The 17,974-nt window shown below is 41.1% G+C and overlaps 1 protein-coding gene across 3 annotated transcripts in view; it reads left to right on the plus strand.

Annotated features, from left to right (window-relative positions):
* The window catches only part of RXYLT1 (ribitol xylosyltransferase 1), a 17,553-nt gene extending 295 nt beyond the window's left edge, over window positions 1-17,258 (plus strand). Inside the window, exons 2-6 of one of the 3 annotated variants that reach the window (XM_070755620.1) lie at window positions 6,165-6,323; window positions 8,590-8,692; window positions 11,990-12,304; window positions 14,434-14,604; window positions 16,695-17,258. In XM_070755620.1, the coding sequence (XP_070611721.1) occupies window positions 6,165-6,323; window positions 8,590-8,692; window positions 11,990-12,304; window positions 14,434-14,604; window positions 16,695-17,115 (1,169 nt within the window). In that variant the 3' untranslated portion in view covers window positions 17,116-17,258. Of the gene's footprint in view, window positions 1-6,164; window positions 6,324-8,589; window positions 8,693-9,932; window positions 10,098-11,989; window positions 12,305-14,433; window positions 14,605-16,694 lie in introns of those variants that run through there. The other 2 variants (XM_070755621.1, XM_070755622.1) reach the window with 2 other exon arrangements.
* Window positions 17,259-17,974: the final 716 nt, after the last annotated feature.

Consider the following 17,974-nt stretch of genomic DNA (forward strand, 5'->3'; position numbering starts at 1 on the left):
AGATAGACAGCTTTTTTGCCCTTCAGTCTGGCTGAACTCAGTACTGTACATCCGTATCGGCCGAGGGCTTCTATGCTTAAACATATCTTTTCTTCTGATGCATTAAGCAGCACAGTGCATAGCAAAACAGGATACCAGCCTCTCTGTTGTGTGTGTTATACAAAGCTTCAAGCGATTTGCATATTCCCTCTGAGTTAATTGTTATGTTGCAACTTTCACAGTTTAGGATCTGAGTGTTTCAGCATTAACGTCCGGACACTCCAGAGTATCTCTGAAGCCTTGTTTAAAATAAATGAAATGTCTTAATATGAAAGTTGTAGTGTGTATTAGATTTGTTCTATAATGGTACTGTTAAAATAGTGGAAATATAGCAAAACAGGTCCATTTGCACTTTTGAGCCGTCAGTATAGCTATTCTAAGAATGTGTAGTCAGTTTAGCTTGCCACAATTATGTTTTTATAAAGATTGCTGGTTTGATGTGATGGTTGAGGCATCAGGCTTAAAAAGCTGGATTGGTGATCTTAGACCAGTCATTCTCTCAAACCTAAGAAGCACACAATTGCAAATCTCTTCTTTAAAATGTTTACAAGACAATTACAGAGCTTTGTCCAGCAAGTCAGCAGGAATCAAGACTAATTTGCCACTAAAACAAACAAAAATTTAAGTAGTATTCTACAGTGTTCCCTCTAATTTTTTTCCAGAGTAGGCGGAAAAGTATAGTGTCTGAGCGGCAGTCCCTTCGGGACTGGGCGGCATAAAAGTATAAATAAATAAATAAATAAAGTAAGTAAGTAAGTAAGTAAGTAAGTAAGTAAGTAAGTGTGGGTGTGCGCTATCACACATGAGCGAGTTCTTGCAGCCATAATTCTATATTTTCAATAGTTTATTTTCAAATACACAGTAATCATCCAACACTCCAAACTAACTAAGATTAGCCTCTCACAACAGCCATTGCAAATTATAAATCTTTTCCTCTAGAAATACTAAGATGTATTTGAGAACTTTAGGTTTAGTCTGTCAGTCTCAGATTAAAAACATTATCAATATCCAATATATTCATAAATGTATTTAATAAGTCAAAAAAGTCTGGCTCGCCTTACAGTTTCTCACGTCTGTCTCTCACATTGATGATGACCATTCCATCTTTGTCTTTGTCCATTCTCAAATACATCTTGTATTTCTAGAGGGAAAGATTTATTATTTGCAATAGCTGTTGTAAGAGGCTAATCTTAGGTAGTTTGCAGTGCTTAAGTGGGTACTAGAACAAATCAAATATAATAAATTAACCATACCTATAGTACATCCAGACTTTCTATCTTTCTATCCCTGCCTTTCTCCCTCTTTCTCTCCATTCCTTTTCCCTCTCTCTATCCTATTTCTCCCCTCTCCCTCCTTTCTATCTGATCCTCCCTCTTTCCTTTCTCCCTTTCTCTTCCTCTTTCCTTTCATCTTTCTCTCCCTCTTTCCTTTCTCCATCTTTCTATCTTTCTATCCCTGCCTTTCTCCCTCTTTCTCTCCCTTCCTTTTCCCTCTCTCTATCCTACTTCCCCCTCTCCCTCCTATCTATCTCATCCTCCCTCTTTTCTTTCTCTCCCTCTTTCCTTTCTCCCTCTTTCCTTTCTATATTTCTGTCCCTGCCTTTCTCCCTCTTTCCCTTCATCTCTCCCTCTCTCTTTATCTCAATTCCCTCTTTCTCCCTGGGCTGCTGTGCCTGCCCTGCAGCCCCACCACGGACGGACTGCGTTAGCATCGGCGCCTCCCACACACACGCTGCAGCTCCCGGACCATCGGCGGCACACACACACACACACCCACACGCTGCGTTTCTCCCTGCCTTTCTCCCTCTTTCCCTTCATTTCTCCACGCACACGCTGCAGCTCCCGGACCATCGGCAGCACACACACACCACACGCTGCGTTTCTCCCTGCCTTTCTCCCTCTTTCCCTTCATTTCTCCACGCACACGCTGCATCTCCCGGACCATCGGCAGCACCCCCCCCCACCCCCACCCCCACACACGCTGTGTTTCTCCCTGCCTTTCTCCCTCTTTCCCTTCATTTCTCCACGCACACGCTGCATCTCCCGGACCATCGGCAGCACCCCCCCCACCCCCACCCCCACACACGCTGTGTTTCTCCCTGCCTTTCTCCCTCTTTCCCTTCATTTCTCCACGCACACGCTGCAGCTCCCAGACCATCGGCGGCACACACACACACCCCACACACGCTGCATTTCTCCCTGCCTTTCTCCCTCTTTCCCTTCATTTATCCACGCACACGCTGCAGCTCCCGGACCATCGGCGGCACACACACATGCACACACACCCCACACACGCTGTGTTTCTCCCTGCCTTTCTCCCTCTTTCCCTTCATTTCTCCACGCACACGCTGCAGCTCCAGGACCATCGGCGGCACACACACACACCCCACACACGCTGCATTTCTCCCTGCCTTTCTCCCTCTTTCCCTTCATTTCTCCACGCACACGCTGCAGCTCCCGGACCATCAGCAGCACACACACACACACCCCACACACGCTGTGTTTCTCCCTGCCTTTTTCCCTCTTTCCCTTCATTTCTCCACGCACACGCTGCAGCTCCCGGACCATCGGCGGCACACACATACACACCCCACACGCGCTGTGTTTCACCCTGCCTTTCTCCCTCTTTCCCTTCATTTCTCCACGCACACGCTGCAGCTCCCGGACCATCGGCGGCACACACACAAACACCCCACGCACACGCTGCAGCTCCCGGACTATCGGCGGCACACAAACACACACCCCACACACGCTGTGGCTCCCGGACGTTCGGCGCCCCCCCCCCCCACTATGGACGCTTAGAGGCCTAGCGGCGGGCCACCGCTAGGCCTCTTTCTCCGGCTCCGTGTCCGGACAGTCGTCGCCATTCCCCACCCCCATGGATGCTGCGACTCCTGATCGTCGCCGGCATCCCCCCCACGGACGCTTAGAGGCTTAGTGGCGGGCTGCGCCACTAGGCCTCTTAGCTTTCTTGGCTCCCCACTCCCAGTGCCCCACCCCACAGACGCTTAGAGGAGAGTCCCGGCAGCGGGCCGCGCTGCCAGGCCCAGGGCCCCCCGGACGATTTTCTTACCTTGCCCGCCGGCAACTAAACAACCATTTGGCTGTGGGGGGAGGGGACGGGGAGGAGAAAATCCGGGATTTAAGGGGCGGGGAAGAAAGCGGGCCTGCAATTGGGCCCTTTCTTTCCTGCCTTTCCTTAAGGAACTGTTGCTGCCCTATGTTTGTAGAGCAGCAACAGTTCTCATTTCAAATTCCAGCGCAGAGGTCGGTCCTCCGCGCTAAATTTGAAATTCCCGGGCTGAGAGGTAAAAACCTCTGTGCCATAGCGCACTGCGCAACTTAGAGGGAACTATGGTATTCTATTGTGATTGCTCCATATTATACGTACAGGGGACTTTGTATTGTATAATAGGAAACTGGAGGCTAAAACATACGAAGAACGATTGCAGGAACTGGGTTTGTCTAGTTTAATGAAATCCAACAAAATGAAATTCAATGGTGAAAAAGTAATGTTCTACATTTAGGCAAGAAAAACCAAAATGCACTTATAATAATAATAATAATAATAACAATAACAATAACAATAACAACAACAACAACAACAACAACAACAACAATTTATTAGACTTGTATGCCGCCTTTGTCCAAAGACTTGGAGCGGCTATATGTATATGTGGTACATTGCTCAACAGCAGTAACTGTGAGAGGGATTTTGGAGTCCTAGTGGACAACCATTTAAATATGAGCCAGGAGTGTGCAACTGCTGCCAAAAATGCTATCACAGTTCTAGGCTGCATTAACAGAGGGATAGACTCAAGATCACATGAAGTGTTAATACCACTTCATAAGGCCTTGTAAGGCCATGCTTGGAATAATTGCATTCTGTTTTGGACACCACAATGCAAAAAGGATATTGAGACTCTAGAAGAAGTGCAGAGAAGGGTGACAAAGATGATTAGGGGAGTAGAGGCTAAAACATATGTAGAATGGTTGTAAGAACTGGGTATGGCCAGTTTAATGAAAACAAGGACCAGGGGAGACATGATAGCAGTATTCCAACATCTCAGGGGCTGCCACAAAGAAGAAGGAGTCAGCCTATTCTCCAAAGCATCTGAGGGTAGAACAAGAAGCAATGGGTGGAAGCTGAACAAGGAGAGAAGCAACTTAGAACTAAGGAGAAATTTCCTGACAGAACAATTAATCAGTGGAACAACTTGCCTCCAGAAGTTGTGAATGCTCCAACACTGGAAGTTTTTAAAAAGATGTTGGATAACCATCTGTCTGAAGTGTGTAGGGTTTCCTGCCTAAACAGGGGATTGGACTAGAAGACCTCCAAGGTCCCTTTCAACTCTGTTGATGTTGTTATTACTATATTTTTTGGAGTATAAGGCACACCGGAATATAAGACGCACCTTAGTTTTTGGGGAGGAAAATAGGGAAAAGAATCTGCTTACCAGATATTCATCTGGCTAGTTTCCTTAGTCTGGTCAGCTTCAGCACATTATTTTATCCCCAGTTAAAGCTTTAAAAAAACCTTATTCAGAGAGAGTAACAAGCTTGCAAGCCAGTGAGAGCTGGGAACATTGTTAGCATCTGGAAATAAATATTTGGAGCAAGCAGAGCAATGAAACAAACCTCCAAAGACTTAGGGTTTGGAAAACATTCTTTGCAGAGAGTAACAATGAAAGAGCTTTCAAGCCAGTAAGAATGCAGTGAAACTGAATGCAGTGTCAGCTAACAAGTCCGTTGAGATGACAGGGACCCGTCCTCATCCATCTGCGTGGGAGGAGTTTGACCTGTTAACACCTGATGAAGTGGACAAGGCCATGGGAGCTGTGAGTTCCGCCACCTGTTTTTTGGACCTGTGTCCCTCCTGGCTGGTTTCAGCCAGCAGGGAGGTGACACAGACCTGGGTCCAGGAGATTACCAACGCTTCGGTGAGGGAGGGGTCCTTTCTGGCTCCCTATAAGGAGGCACTAATGCGCTCCCTCGTTAAGAAGCCTTCCCTGGATCCAGCTGTATTTAACAACTATCGTCCTGTTTCCAATCTTCCCTTCAAGGGGAAGGTTGTTGAGAAGGTGGTGTCGCCCCAGCTCCAACGTGCCTTGGATGAAGCCAATAAATTTTTTTCTTGTTTTTCTTTGAAGACGTTTCACTTCTCATACAAGAAGCTTCTTTAGTTTAGAGCATCAGAGCTGAATAGGTTTCAGGATGAGAAGCGAAACTTCTTCAAAGAAAAACAAAGTCCAGTTGCTTCCTGAAAAAACACCTTTGGGACAGCAATTCATTTAATGACTGTTCAAAGCTAACAACGGCAGTGAAAAAAAGTGGCATGACTATTTTTCATACTTAGGACCATTGCAGTATCATGTGATCAACATTCAGGTGCTTGGCAACTAACTCATATTTATGACAGTTGTAGTGTCCAGTTGCAGTAGGGGTGTGGGAGATGCTGAATGGTGCAGAAGATGTGGATAGCACAATGAGAGCTGAGGAGTTTGCAAAGGAAGCCTAGCAAAGTTTAGGAAGGGTATAAGGGTGAGTGAGGCTTGGGAAAGGTGCACAGCAATACACAAAGTTTGAGGAAACTACATTAGAAAGGCACAGTGAGTGTGGCCAGTATGGCATAGGAAAGATGCACAGGTTGGGGAGACTTACCCCAGCAACTAGTATCAAATATGTGTTCTTGAATAACATTTGCATTGGATGAGTGTTCATACAGTAGAATGATAATTGTTTAGTGATGTAAAGTAACTTTGCAATCAATACTTGGGTTTACAATCTTCACAGGTAGTTAAAGTAAAAACTAAAGTAAGATCACAAGCAACATCACATTTTCACTTAGAAATTGGTTCACTTAACAATCAAATTGCCAGCTCCAATTTCGATTGCAAAATGAAGACTACCTGCCCTGAATAGCAAAGGCTTTTCAAGATTTCAAATTGGTTCCTATCATACTATGGTTAATGCAGATATTTTCATTTTTTTAAATAATTTGATTGCTAGTATATGTACTAAATGGATTTGTAACAATTATTATTTAAAAGGCATGTTGGAATAACTGCCTCTGTTTGAGACAATTCATATGAGATTTTCATGTGATTTTTCATACTTGATTCCTAGAACATATTTTGGGAATTGAAGAATGGAATCCTTGGGAAGTTGATGAGAAAATTTATTTGCAGCAGAAATCTGCAAGTAGCTTTCAGACAATGAAAAAGATTTCATTGCAACAAGAACCCACAGACTTCAGGGTACAGATTTGGGGGAAAGCTGCTATTGGTGAGCATTTGTAATTAATAAAGTAAATGTATTTTTTAAATGTTGATACTTACTTGTTTAATTTAATTGCAAACTTTTGTCTTCTGAGAATATATTCAGTGGATATACATTTTAGAAAATAAGGGGGTCCCAAAAGAGCCAGAAGTATATTTCACTAATATAATTAAGATTTCTTCAAGAAGAAATAAATAAGGTCAAATTAAAAGTTGGAAACTTCACACTAGACTTCAAGCATCTTGCAGTGTGTGTTTCTCCATTGTTCCTCCATACTCTGTATCCTTGGTTTCCAAATCAGATGCAAAAGTTTCTGCAGTCTGTTGATTAGGGGAGCCATGTCATTTGCTGGTGTTGGTCCACTGTGCTTCATTGTCCAGGGTCAACATACCCCTCAGGAGATTTTGGAGCATTTCACACTTCCTTCCGCAGATGAGCTCTAGGGGGATGCTAACTTCATTTTCCAGCAGGACTTGGCACCTGCCTACACTGCCAAAAGCATCAAAACCGGGTTCAATGACCATGGGATTAATTATTATTATTTATTAGATTTGTATGCCTCCCCTCTCTGTGGACTCAGAGCAGCTCACAACAAAATAACACAGTATAACAAATCTAATATTTAAAAAAAACATTTAAAACCCCACATTAAAACCATGCAACACAATCATTCCATGTATAAACTATATATGCTTGGGGGTATCTTAATTCCCCCATGTGTGGCAACATAGGTGGGTCTTTAGCAATTTACAAAAGCCAAGGAGGGTGGGGGCGGTTCTAATTTCTGGGGGGAGTTGATTCCAAAGGGCTGGGGCCACCACAGAGAAGGCTCTACCCCTGGGGCCCGCCAACCGGCATTGTTTAGTTGACGGGATCTGGAGAAGGCCAATTCTGTGGGACCTAATTGGTCGCTAGGATTCATGCAGCACAAGACGGTTCCAGAGGTATTCTGGTCCGATGCCATGTAGAGCTTTATAGGTCATTACCAACACTTTGAATTGTGACCGGAAACTGATCGGGAGCCAGTGCAGGACATGGAGTGTTGGAGAGACGTGGGCAAATCTGCATGATCTGAAGTTTCCGAACACTCTTCAAAGGTAGCCCCATGTAGAGAGCGTTGCAGTAGTGAAACCTCGAGGTGATGAGGGCATGAGTGACTGTGAGCAGTGACTCCCGGTCCAAATAGGGCCGCAACTGGTGCACCAGACAAACCTGGGCAAACGTCCCCTCGCCACAGCTGAAAGATGGTTCTCTAATGTTAGCTGTGGATTGAGGAGGACGCCTAGATTGCAGACCCTCTCTGAGGGGGTCAATAATCCCCCCCCTAGGGTAATGGAAGCACAGATGGAATTGTCCTTGGGAGGCAAAACCCACAGCCACTCCGTCTTATCAGGGTTGAGTTTGAGCCTGTTGATTAATGTCCTTGATTGGCCAGCAAACTCGCCTAACCTGGGGCATTGCCAAGAGAAAGATGAAAGACATGAGACCAAAAAATGCAGAAGAGCTGAAGCATCCTGATCTTTCATAATACCTCAGCTGTGCCATAGGCTAATAACTTCCGTGCCATGCCTCATTGAGGCAGTAATTGCTGCAAAGGGGGCCCAAACCAAGTACTGAGTACATATGCATGCTTTTATAACTTCAGATCAATTGTAACATTTCAATCTCTAGGCTTGGGTTTACACACACACACATCTTATATATCATCTTATTTTAAAATACTTGGGTAACAGTCTATCCTCCATACTATCCTACCCTGGGGAATCCTGAGTCTAAGGAGAAGGGCGGCATAAAAATCGAATGAATGAATGAATGAATAAAATTTATAGATGAAATAATTCTTTCATATCTTAAATATCCCACATTTCCTTTATTGGGAGGAATAAAACTTATAAAATTTTCCATCTCTTGCTAAACAGCTTGAATGAAGTAGATTATTTATTCCTAGATTAAGAAGCTGTCATTTCTGCTTTGAAATATCATTATTCTAAAATTTAACCGTGGTCATGTAAAAAGCTCTACTTATTTGCCCACCAGAATTGTCTGGAGACACCTTATTTTTATTCCTTACTGTTTATATTTGTATTTCATTATTTACTCTTAATAGCTATGGCTTAATATAAATCTACCTAGCTAATTTCTTTTGTATTCTTTCTTGAAATTATTCTGCTTTTATTTTATTTTCCTACATATTTATCTTGGCTACTTTTATCTTATTTTTTTCAACATCAAATATTCCCTTAATCATTACATTATAAATTGTATTTTATAGGCCTTTATTTATGGCAGCATATCTTTGAAGGTTTGCTTGAGCCTGCAGATATAAAAGCTCAGTGGAGAGAAGGAAGCACAAAAATAGGAAAATCATATTTCAGGTATCATCTGTATGATGTGTCTTTTCAATGTACTGATAGTATTTTCATAGTCTAGAATGTAATGCTTAGTATAATTTGGCACATTAAATAATGGAAAATGCCAATATGAATGGTTATTCAATGACATGGATCCTTCCTGTCCTATTTAGCACTAAAGAATATCTTCTGTTGCCAATGGGGAAATAAATAGATTCTTAAAACTGGAGTTAAGAAACCTTTGATTTGTTTGTTCTAGATCAGGGCTGTCAAACTCGCAGCCCATAGGCCGGATGAATTATGTGCTGGCCATGATCACATCCATTCAATTAGTAGCAGTAGGCCATTTCAAAAGTGATTTTCAATACAGAAAATTTACCTAAGCTGTATTTTTCACAGATGAATCAAAACTAGATGCAATAATAAACTATTATTATTTGAAAAAATAAATTAGATCTTATCAGTTTTCAAAACTGTTTTATGAAGATGAAAGGACAGATATTTTTGGCTTTATTTAACCTCTTCTGACTTTTTCCGCATCCATCATAGATATAATCATAATCAGCAGCTCCTGATTATTATTCCTGCAGTGATCAGACTCTGCTAGATAAGGTTACCCATACTTATGTTAGAATATAGTAGCCATAGGGAATTTGATCATTAAAATGTCATCTTAGTTAAAGAGGTCAGCATTTCCTTACACTTTTTGAGTTATCTTTAGTATGTGGCTGATATATAGTTTTATTTTGCATTTCCAAATCCTAGGTTTTCTGGATTCTGGTTGGAACTTTGGTTAATTAGAAGTAATGCTTACTGAATGCAGAGATTTATAAGTAAAAACTCCATCTTTATTTCTCCTCTCTTCTGTATTAAAAATGCATTACAGGCAGTCAAATTATTTCATCTCATTTCTTCACGATAAGAGCACAAAAGCATTTCTCCAGCACTCCTCCCTTATCTTAAGATTTATGGCTAGGCAGCGTTAGTCCAAAGCAATAAAAAAAAGCTGTTAAATAACAGAGAAAAGACTTAGCTTACTTCGTAGCCGCATCATGGCACGTCCATGATTGATTTTACAACATTGAAAACTCCGCCCTTCTTCTCTGTTGGCACCCGGACGTGACGAATAAATCACTTAAGTAATTAACCCATTCCTCCCCTTAATATTTCTTCCCTGACACTTGTTCTCTGCGTCTCTGCACCCGCCTGAAATGCGGATTTAACCATCTATTATCTGTCTCTTCTTCACTGGAGTCTGGACTCATAGCAACGTCCTATGGCTGGCCTCCCACCTGTTCTGACACCTATAACCCAGGACCTGCCACTAATTTATAAACACTATCTGAATCAGAATCTGCAAAATCTTCAACATATTCCAACTGACCAGGAGAATATACAACACTAGGAAGATTCAGAAAATCTTCTACAGGTATCTGAAAATAGATTTAGATTAGATAAGGACTAATAACCAAAGCTTAATCCAGATAAAACAGAATGACTACATAAGGGAATGCTGAATGGTTTTGCACTACCTTAAAAATAAAGTATGCAACTTGGGAATTCTGTATTCAGCACCATAAGTGGAGGAAAGATTACTTTGTGTGCTTTTAATTTTTTTTACTTTGTTTGATTTGAGAAAGCAGCCTTTTTACATTTATCATATACAGTGGAGGGAAAAAGTATTTAGTAAGCACCAATAGTGCAAATTTTCCCACTTAAAAGATGAGAGAGGCCTGTAATTGACATCAGAGGTAGACCTCAACTTTGATAGATAAAACAAGAAAACAAATCAGACAATGTAATTTTCTGGATTTGTTTTCTCATTTTGTCTCTCATAGTTAAGGTCTACCTATGATGTCAATTACAGGCCCCTCTCATATTTTTAAGTAGGAGAACTTGCACAATTGGTGGCTGACTAAATATTTTCCCTCCATCTAGTCTGGATCCAGTAATGATTTAATGAGGTGCTACCCTCTAAGAATAATATTTTCAGCCTCCAAAAATGAAACTGCCTAGGGATAGGAGCTTATGTGATACTAAAGCTCTTTATTTATTTATTTATTAGATTTGTAGGCCGCCCCTCTCCGAAGACTCTTAAGGGGAAGAATGTATTTCTTTGAAAAGATGAACTGATAGTGGGCATAATCATGTAACCTGTCAGCTCTCCTTCCTGAAAAACATAGGCTACTTTAGCTTTGATTGCACTGATTAGATTCTCTTTACATTGTAATATTGTTAAATTTAAAACACAATTTAAAAGCAATCCTTTTGTTTCTATCTTACTGGTTTGCTTTTAGAAATATGATGTTATAGTAGATATACAGAATTAAATTCAGCTTAAGCACATTGTATTGAGTAGGATATTTCTCCAGTTCCTCAGTGCAGCCTTATAGCAATCTTTCATTTAGCTAATCACATCCAGCATCCTTAAATTTTTGAAATTTGCCAAGATTGGCTAAATGCTGCTACCAAACAGGACAAAAGGACACTGTTATGCTAACAGAAATCTCAGCAGTCTCATGTAGTAGTCTAGGTCAGTGTTTTTCAACCAGTGTGCCGCGGCACACTAGTGTGCCACGAGACATGGTCAGGTGTGCCGCGAAGCTCAGGAAGAGAGAGAGAGGGGGAGAAAGAAAGCAAGAGAAAGAAAGAAAGCAAGAGAGAGAGAAAGAAAGAAAGAAAGAAAAAGAGAAAGCAAGAGAGAGAAAGAAAGCAAGAGAGAGAGAAAGATAGGCAGGGAAGGAGGGAGAGATAGAAAGAGCAAAAAAGAGGAAGGAAGAGAGAAAGAAAGGGATGGAGAGGAAGGGAGAGAAAGAGGGAGAGAAATAGAGCGAAAGGGAGCAAGAGAGAGAGAGAGTTTTTGTCCAAACTTTTTTTAGCCCCTCCCCCCCTTACTCAATGTGCCCCGTGATTTTGTATATGTAAAAAATGTGCCGCAGCTCAAAAAAGGTTGAAAATCACTGGTCTAGGTATTGGTGTGATAAGTAACTGTACTATTGCATTTCACCTTGCATCCATCCCCATTGTCATCAGAGTGAGCTTTAAGACTTTGCATTAAGGATTGACATTGACAGATCAAAAGGAGCCTGGTCATTTCCTTTGGGTGTTGGTGTTGGCAGAGTACTTTTATACATTCTATAAAAGATACGAGTAAAATTACATTTAGCACCAATGAGACACAAGTCTTAAAATGGCTCTATGTATGTATGTATATATGTAGCTTAAACTGGCTCTATGTATGTATATGTGTAGCTGTGTATGTGACACACATACTGTACATACACACCTGTGCACGTTTTTCTTTTTGTGCTTTGTTTACAGTTTCATCACAGGCCCATCTGTAGTTCCTGGGTACTTCTCTGTAGAAGCTGAAACTGTCATCTTAATACTGAATGGCAGAGAAGAAGGAAAGATCTCCTATGCCACTCAGTGGTTAAATTATGCACAAACACTAATGCAAACACACAAGCTGCAACATGTTGCTGTTGTGTTGCTTGGGAACGAACGGTGCAAAAATGAATGGATTTATCCTTATTTAAAATCCTATGGAGGGTTTGTAGAACTATTTTTTCTAATTTATGACAGCCCCATAGTAAATGAAGAAGATATTTTTCAGTGGCCCCTAGGAGTAGCAACGTAAGTATTGAATGTTATCAAACAATAATTTTAAAATATGCATTAAATTTGAAGAGATTCTTGTATATGAAATTAATTAAAATGAAAATAGTTTGTATATTTAAAAGTTTGTAAAATTGTTCTTATAAAAAAGTAGAAAATGACAGGGCAATCCTGTTTGCCAAATTGAAAAATAAACACCACCGAGTTCACTTATTTTGTTTATTTACTTACTTACTTACTTACTTACTTACTTACTTACTTACTTACTTACTTACTTACTTACTTACTTACTTACTTACTGATTAGATTTGTATGCCGCACCTCTCCGTAGACTCGGGGCGGCTCACAACAACCATAAAACAATTCAAGACAAATCTAATAATTTAAAAACATAAAAAAAACACAACCCGTTATTAAAGCAGACATACACACAAACAAACATACCATATATGAATTGTATAGGCCCGGGGGAGATGTCTCAATTCCCCCATGCCTGACGGCAGAGGTGAGTTTTAAGGAGTTTACGAAAGGCAAGGAGGGCAGGGGCAGTTCTAATCTCAGGGGGGAGCTGGTTTCAGAGGGTCAGGGCCACCACAGGGAAGACTCTTCCCCTGGGACCCGCCAAACAACATTGGTTAGTCGACGGGACCCGGAGAAGGCCAACTCTGTGGGACCTAATCGATCGCTGGGATTCGTCCGGCAGAAGGTGGTCCCGGAGATATTCTGGTCCGATGCTATGAAGGGCTTTATAGGTCATAACCAACACTTTGAATTGTGACCGGAAATTGATCGGCAACCAATGCAGACTGCGGAGTGTTGGTATAACATAGGCATACCTTGGGAAGCCCATGATTGCTCTCGCAGCTGCATTCTGCACGATCTGAAGTTTCCGAACACTTTTCAAAGATAGCCCCATGTAGAGAGCATTACAGTAGTCGAATCTCGAGGTGATGAGGGCATGAGTGACTGTAAGCAGTGAGTCCCGGTCCAGATAGGGCCGCAATTGGTGCACCAGGTGAACCTGGGCAAACGTCCCCCTCGCCACAGCTGAAAGATGGTTCTCTAATGTGAGCTGTGGATCGAGGAGGATGCCCAAGTTGCGGACCCTCTCTGAGGGGGTCAATAATTCCCCCCCCAGGGTTATGGACGGACAGATGGAATTGTACTTGGGAGGCAGAACCCACAGCCACTCCGTCGTATCCGGGTTGAGTTTAAGTCTGTTGACACCCATCCAGACCCCAACAGCCTACAGGCACCGGCACATCACTTCCACTGCTTCGTTGACTGGACATGGGGTGGAGATGTACAACTGGGTATCATCAGTTATTCTCAGGCCATATAGGATTGTAGGCAGAAAAATCATCAAAAAGAGATAAAAGATTCTAAGTGAGAGAAACAAAAGGCTGACTAAAAAGTAAATAAATGATGGAATTTTAAAAAGGTTAAGAGATGATGGATAATGAGAAAAATATTAATAAAATGGGAAAATCTATGTAAGGAAAATTGTTTGTTTGTTTGTTTGTTTGTTTGTTTATTTATTTATTTATTAGATTTGTATGCCGCCCCTCTCCGTAGACTATATATTAATAGATAATATAATTTACCACAACTAAAATAAGTTAAGATGAATAGATGGAAATTTAGGATTAGATAATTTATTTGTACTATAACTGTGTCTTTTGTGTTAAAGTATATTGTTAATTTAAAATATAAAGGATTAGAAATTGTGAGGATTTTGAGATGTACTCCCAGAATTGATTGAATATTGCTAATATCTGGCATTATTAGTAATACCATGCATTTGGAATGTTGAAGTTATGGTGGAATAATAAGTAATCCTTAAAATATTAATTAATAGTAATTTAATAGGGATAATAAATACATGCCATAATGTTATCTAAGTTTAAATGAATTAATGGGAAAAATTATGAAGAGAGAATAATATTGTTGAAGTTGGAAGATTAGGATTATACATACCTATTTGTATTATTATTGTCAGCGTTAAAAAAGACTTGACCCAGTCCACAAAATATGTATGGAATTATTATACTAAAAAAAAACATTAAAAAAAGGATTCTTCTCTTTTAATAGGCTTAATAAAGTATTCTTTTCAACCCAATTAGCATGCTTATGCAATTTATTTATAGTTATAGACATTTTCCTGTGATTGAACCAAATTGGTCAATGCTTCAAGGACCAAGGCCGTATCAGTGTAACTTCTTGGGGACTGTTTATAAGAATTCATCTAGAGAAATTGTTTTGGAGATATTGATGCAAAGTGGGCTTCACAAGCTATGTTGGATTTCAGCCAGAGAACAGTAAGAAATATCATTTGAAATCATGAAACCTTTAAGAGGATTAAAATATTATATTTTTGTCTTGACTGCAGTAGCAATATAATATAATCATCTTTATAATGGAGGAAAATAGCCAATATTATTGGACATAAGTATGTTTTAAGGGTTCTAACTGTGATGCCTTTTAAAAATGCTGTAGGTGTGTTTACATATGAAATTTAAATGTATGAAATAGAAAAGTTCTGCTACAGGAGGGGTGTTAAACTGGAGACACATGGGCCATGCCCAGCCCAGCTTCGCAAAGGCAAACCATCGTGATATGTCACGTGACGTGATTGAGTTTGACATCCTTGTGCTACAGGATCAGAAATTTAGCTGATCACAGATTCTGTGAATTTCCTTCTAAGAATGTCTCTATCATTATAATTCCTTAGCAAGTGGCATCATATGAGTTCAGATGCTAAATAAAATTGAGCTTGATAAACATTTGGCTTGAGACCTTCAAGGAAAATAGAATTACCGGTATAGGCTAGATGGTGGAATCAATTTTTGCTGCTCTGGTGCCAAAAATGTGTGCAAGAAATCACTAGAAGTCTATTTCAAGTCAAAGGAAATTTGTTTTGTTTAAATCCAAGATAATTAAATATATATATATATATATATATATATATATATATATATATATATATATATATATATATATAATCTAGTTACTAGTTATAATACTAATACAGTGGTACCTCTACTTACGAATTTAATTCGTTCTACGACCAGGTTTGTAAGTAGAAAATTTCGTAAGAAGAGGCAATTTTTCCAATAGGAATCAAAGAAAAAGCCAATAATGCATGGAAACCAATTAGGAAAATCCAAAACTTTAAGGCTTAAAAAAAAAAAAGCGGCGCCCACAGGAATGCCCCTTGACTTCTGCTACGTTCTGTGCCCAATCTCTCTTCAAAATGCCCCTTGCTTGCTGCTAGGTTCTGTGCTCAATCTCTTTTCAAATGCCCCTTGCTTGCTGCTACGTTCTCGGTCCAATCTTTCTTCAAAATGCCTCTTGCTTGCTGCTACGTTCTGTGCCCGATCTCTCTTCAAAATGCCCCATCCTTACTGCTACGTTCTGTGCCTGATCTCTCGTCAAAATGCCCCTTGCTTGCTGCTACGTTCTCCACCCAATCTCGCTTCCAAAATGCCCCTCACCCGCTGCTACCTTCGCCGCCTGTTCTCTCTTTTCTCCAAAGCCTTTGTGCTTTGCCATGACGGTAGCAGAAGGGATGGAGGGGGGAGACCCTGCACAGCAAAGCCTGGCTCCTGTTCCTTTGCAATCATCAAAGCCTACAAACTTAAAAGTAGTTGTTTTGGCTGCTGCTCGTAGCAGCAGCAGCTGAAAGAGAAGCGAGAGTTCGTAAGTTGAAAATGGTTCGTGAGAAGAGGCAAAAAACCTGTGAACACCCGGTTCATATCTCGAAAAGTTTGTACGTAGAGGCGTTCGTAAGTAGAGGTAATTGAATAGATTTTAATGATTTGCCTAATATTTAGGCATTTCTAGGTTATTACCTATAAAGCTCTATATGGCTTAGGATCAGATTACTTGCGGGACCAACTTCTGCCTCACATGTCCCAACGAGTGATCATAGCTCACAGGGTTGGCCTTCTCCAGGTCCTGTCAGCCAAACAATGTCGGCTGACAGGGCCTCGGGAAAGGGCCCTCTCTGTAGCAGCTCCGGTCCTCTGGAAACAACTCCACCTGGAAATTCACCTGGCCCCCACCCGCATGGCCTTTTGAAAGGCCTTAAAAACATGGCTTTGCTGGCAGGCCTGGAGCCATTTAGCATTATAGTCTTCTCCAGCCTGTAGCTATGAATGACTGATGTATGAATGTTTATATTGGGGGTTTAAACTGTATTTTTATTATTGTACTTTTTATTTTTGTACGCCATCCTGAGTCTATTTGGAGAAGGGCAGTCTATAAATTTAATTAAATAAATAAAATCAAAATACATTTCTATTACTGCTGTAGCTACCACATTGAAGTATTATATTGAAATAGATTGTTAATCTTTATATTTTATTAGGCATTTTATTTACTCTAAAACTCTCTTGACTTGTTTTAGGTGGATTCCTCAAGAAACTAATGAGAGTTTGCAGATCTATCAAAATGCATTGTTGGAGAGTGATCTTACGTTATGTCCAGTGGGAGTAAATACCGAATGCTATAGAATCTATGAAGCTTGCTCATTTGGCTCTGTTCCTGTGGTAGAAGATGTAATGACACCAGGCTATTGTGGAAATTCATCTGTGCATCATAGAGCACCACTGCAATTACTAAAGACCATGGGAGCTCCCTTTATCTTTATTAAAGACTGGAATGAGCTTCCTGCTGTTTTAGAAAAAGAGCAAAATATGACTCTACAACAAAAGATTCAAAGAAGGGTTATACTTATGGAATGGTATCAGCAATTCAAAGCACAAATGAGACAAAAATTTGTTAACACTTTAGAAAAAACATTCTTACCTAAGGATAAAGGTGATTGATTTTGACGTCAATATGAACTGAAATATGGTTTCTTGTAACCTTTCAGTGAAATATCTTTTTTAAAAAGAAAATACTTTTTGTCATCTATTGTAAATATAAAAATGCATTTAGGAAAAATAAATGTATATCTGTCATAACAAAATGTTGCATGAATGCTGACTCTTCCTAATATGTATACATATGACAAGTTCATTTGAAATAATTTTAAATTGTAGTCTTTATATCCGCTTGCATGGAGGAAGCTTATTTAAAAGTAGCAGAGGTGCCCTCTGTGATAATGTGTAGAATATTTTTCATTACCTGTGCAGTATATACAGTGATCCCCCGATCATTGCGAGGGTTCCGTTCCAGGACCCCTCGCAATGATCGGTTTTGCGCAAAGTAGCACTGCGGAAGTAAAAACACCATTTGCGCATGAGAAGATGGTGTTTTTACTTCCGCCGCAGCAGCGAGGAGCCGAAGATTGGGGTTTCCCCGCCGCCCACGCAAACTCCTCGCTGCTGCCCGCGCTCGCCGCTCGCCCGCCCTTCGCCCGGCCACCCGCCGTTCGCTCGCTGCTCGCCCGGCCACCCGGGTTCGTTTGGCTTCGGGACATGCCGGCGGCGACATTTTAAAGTTTGCCTTTGACTTCGGGACTCAGTTGGGAAGCCGCACGGCTTCCCAACTGAAAGGGAAAGCCCCCCCAGGCCGGCTCCGATCCCCCAGGCCGGCTCCGATCGTTTTAAAACAGGCGCGCCGCTTCTCCGCTGACTCCTGGCGAACTTCCCCGCTTTAGGAGTCAGCGGAGAAGCCGCGCGCCTGTTTTAAAAGATCGGAGCCGGCCTGGGGGGGCTTTCCAGCAACCCCCGAGCCCGGGTT

Source organism: Erythrolamprus reginae, chromosome 6, assembly GCF_031021105.1.
Source record: "Erythrolamprus reginae isolate rEryReg1 chromosome 6, rEryReg1.hap1, whole genome shotgun sequence".
NCBI lineage: Eukaryota > Metazoa > Chordata > Lepidosauria > Squamata > Dipsadidae > Erythrolamprus > Erythrolamprus reginae.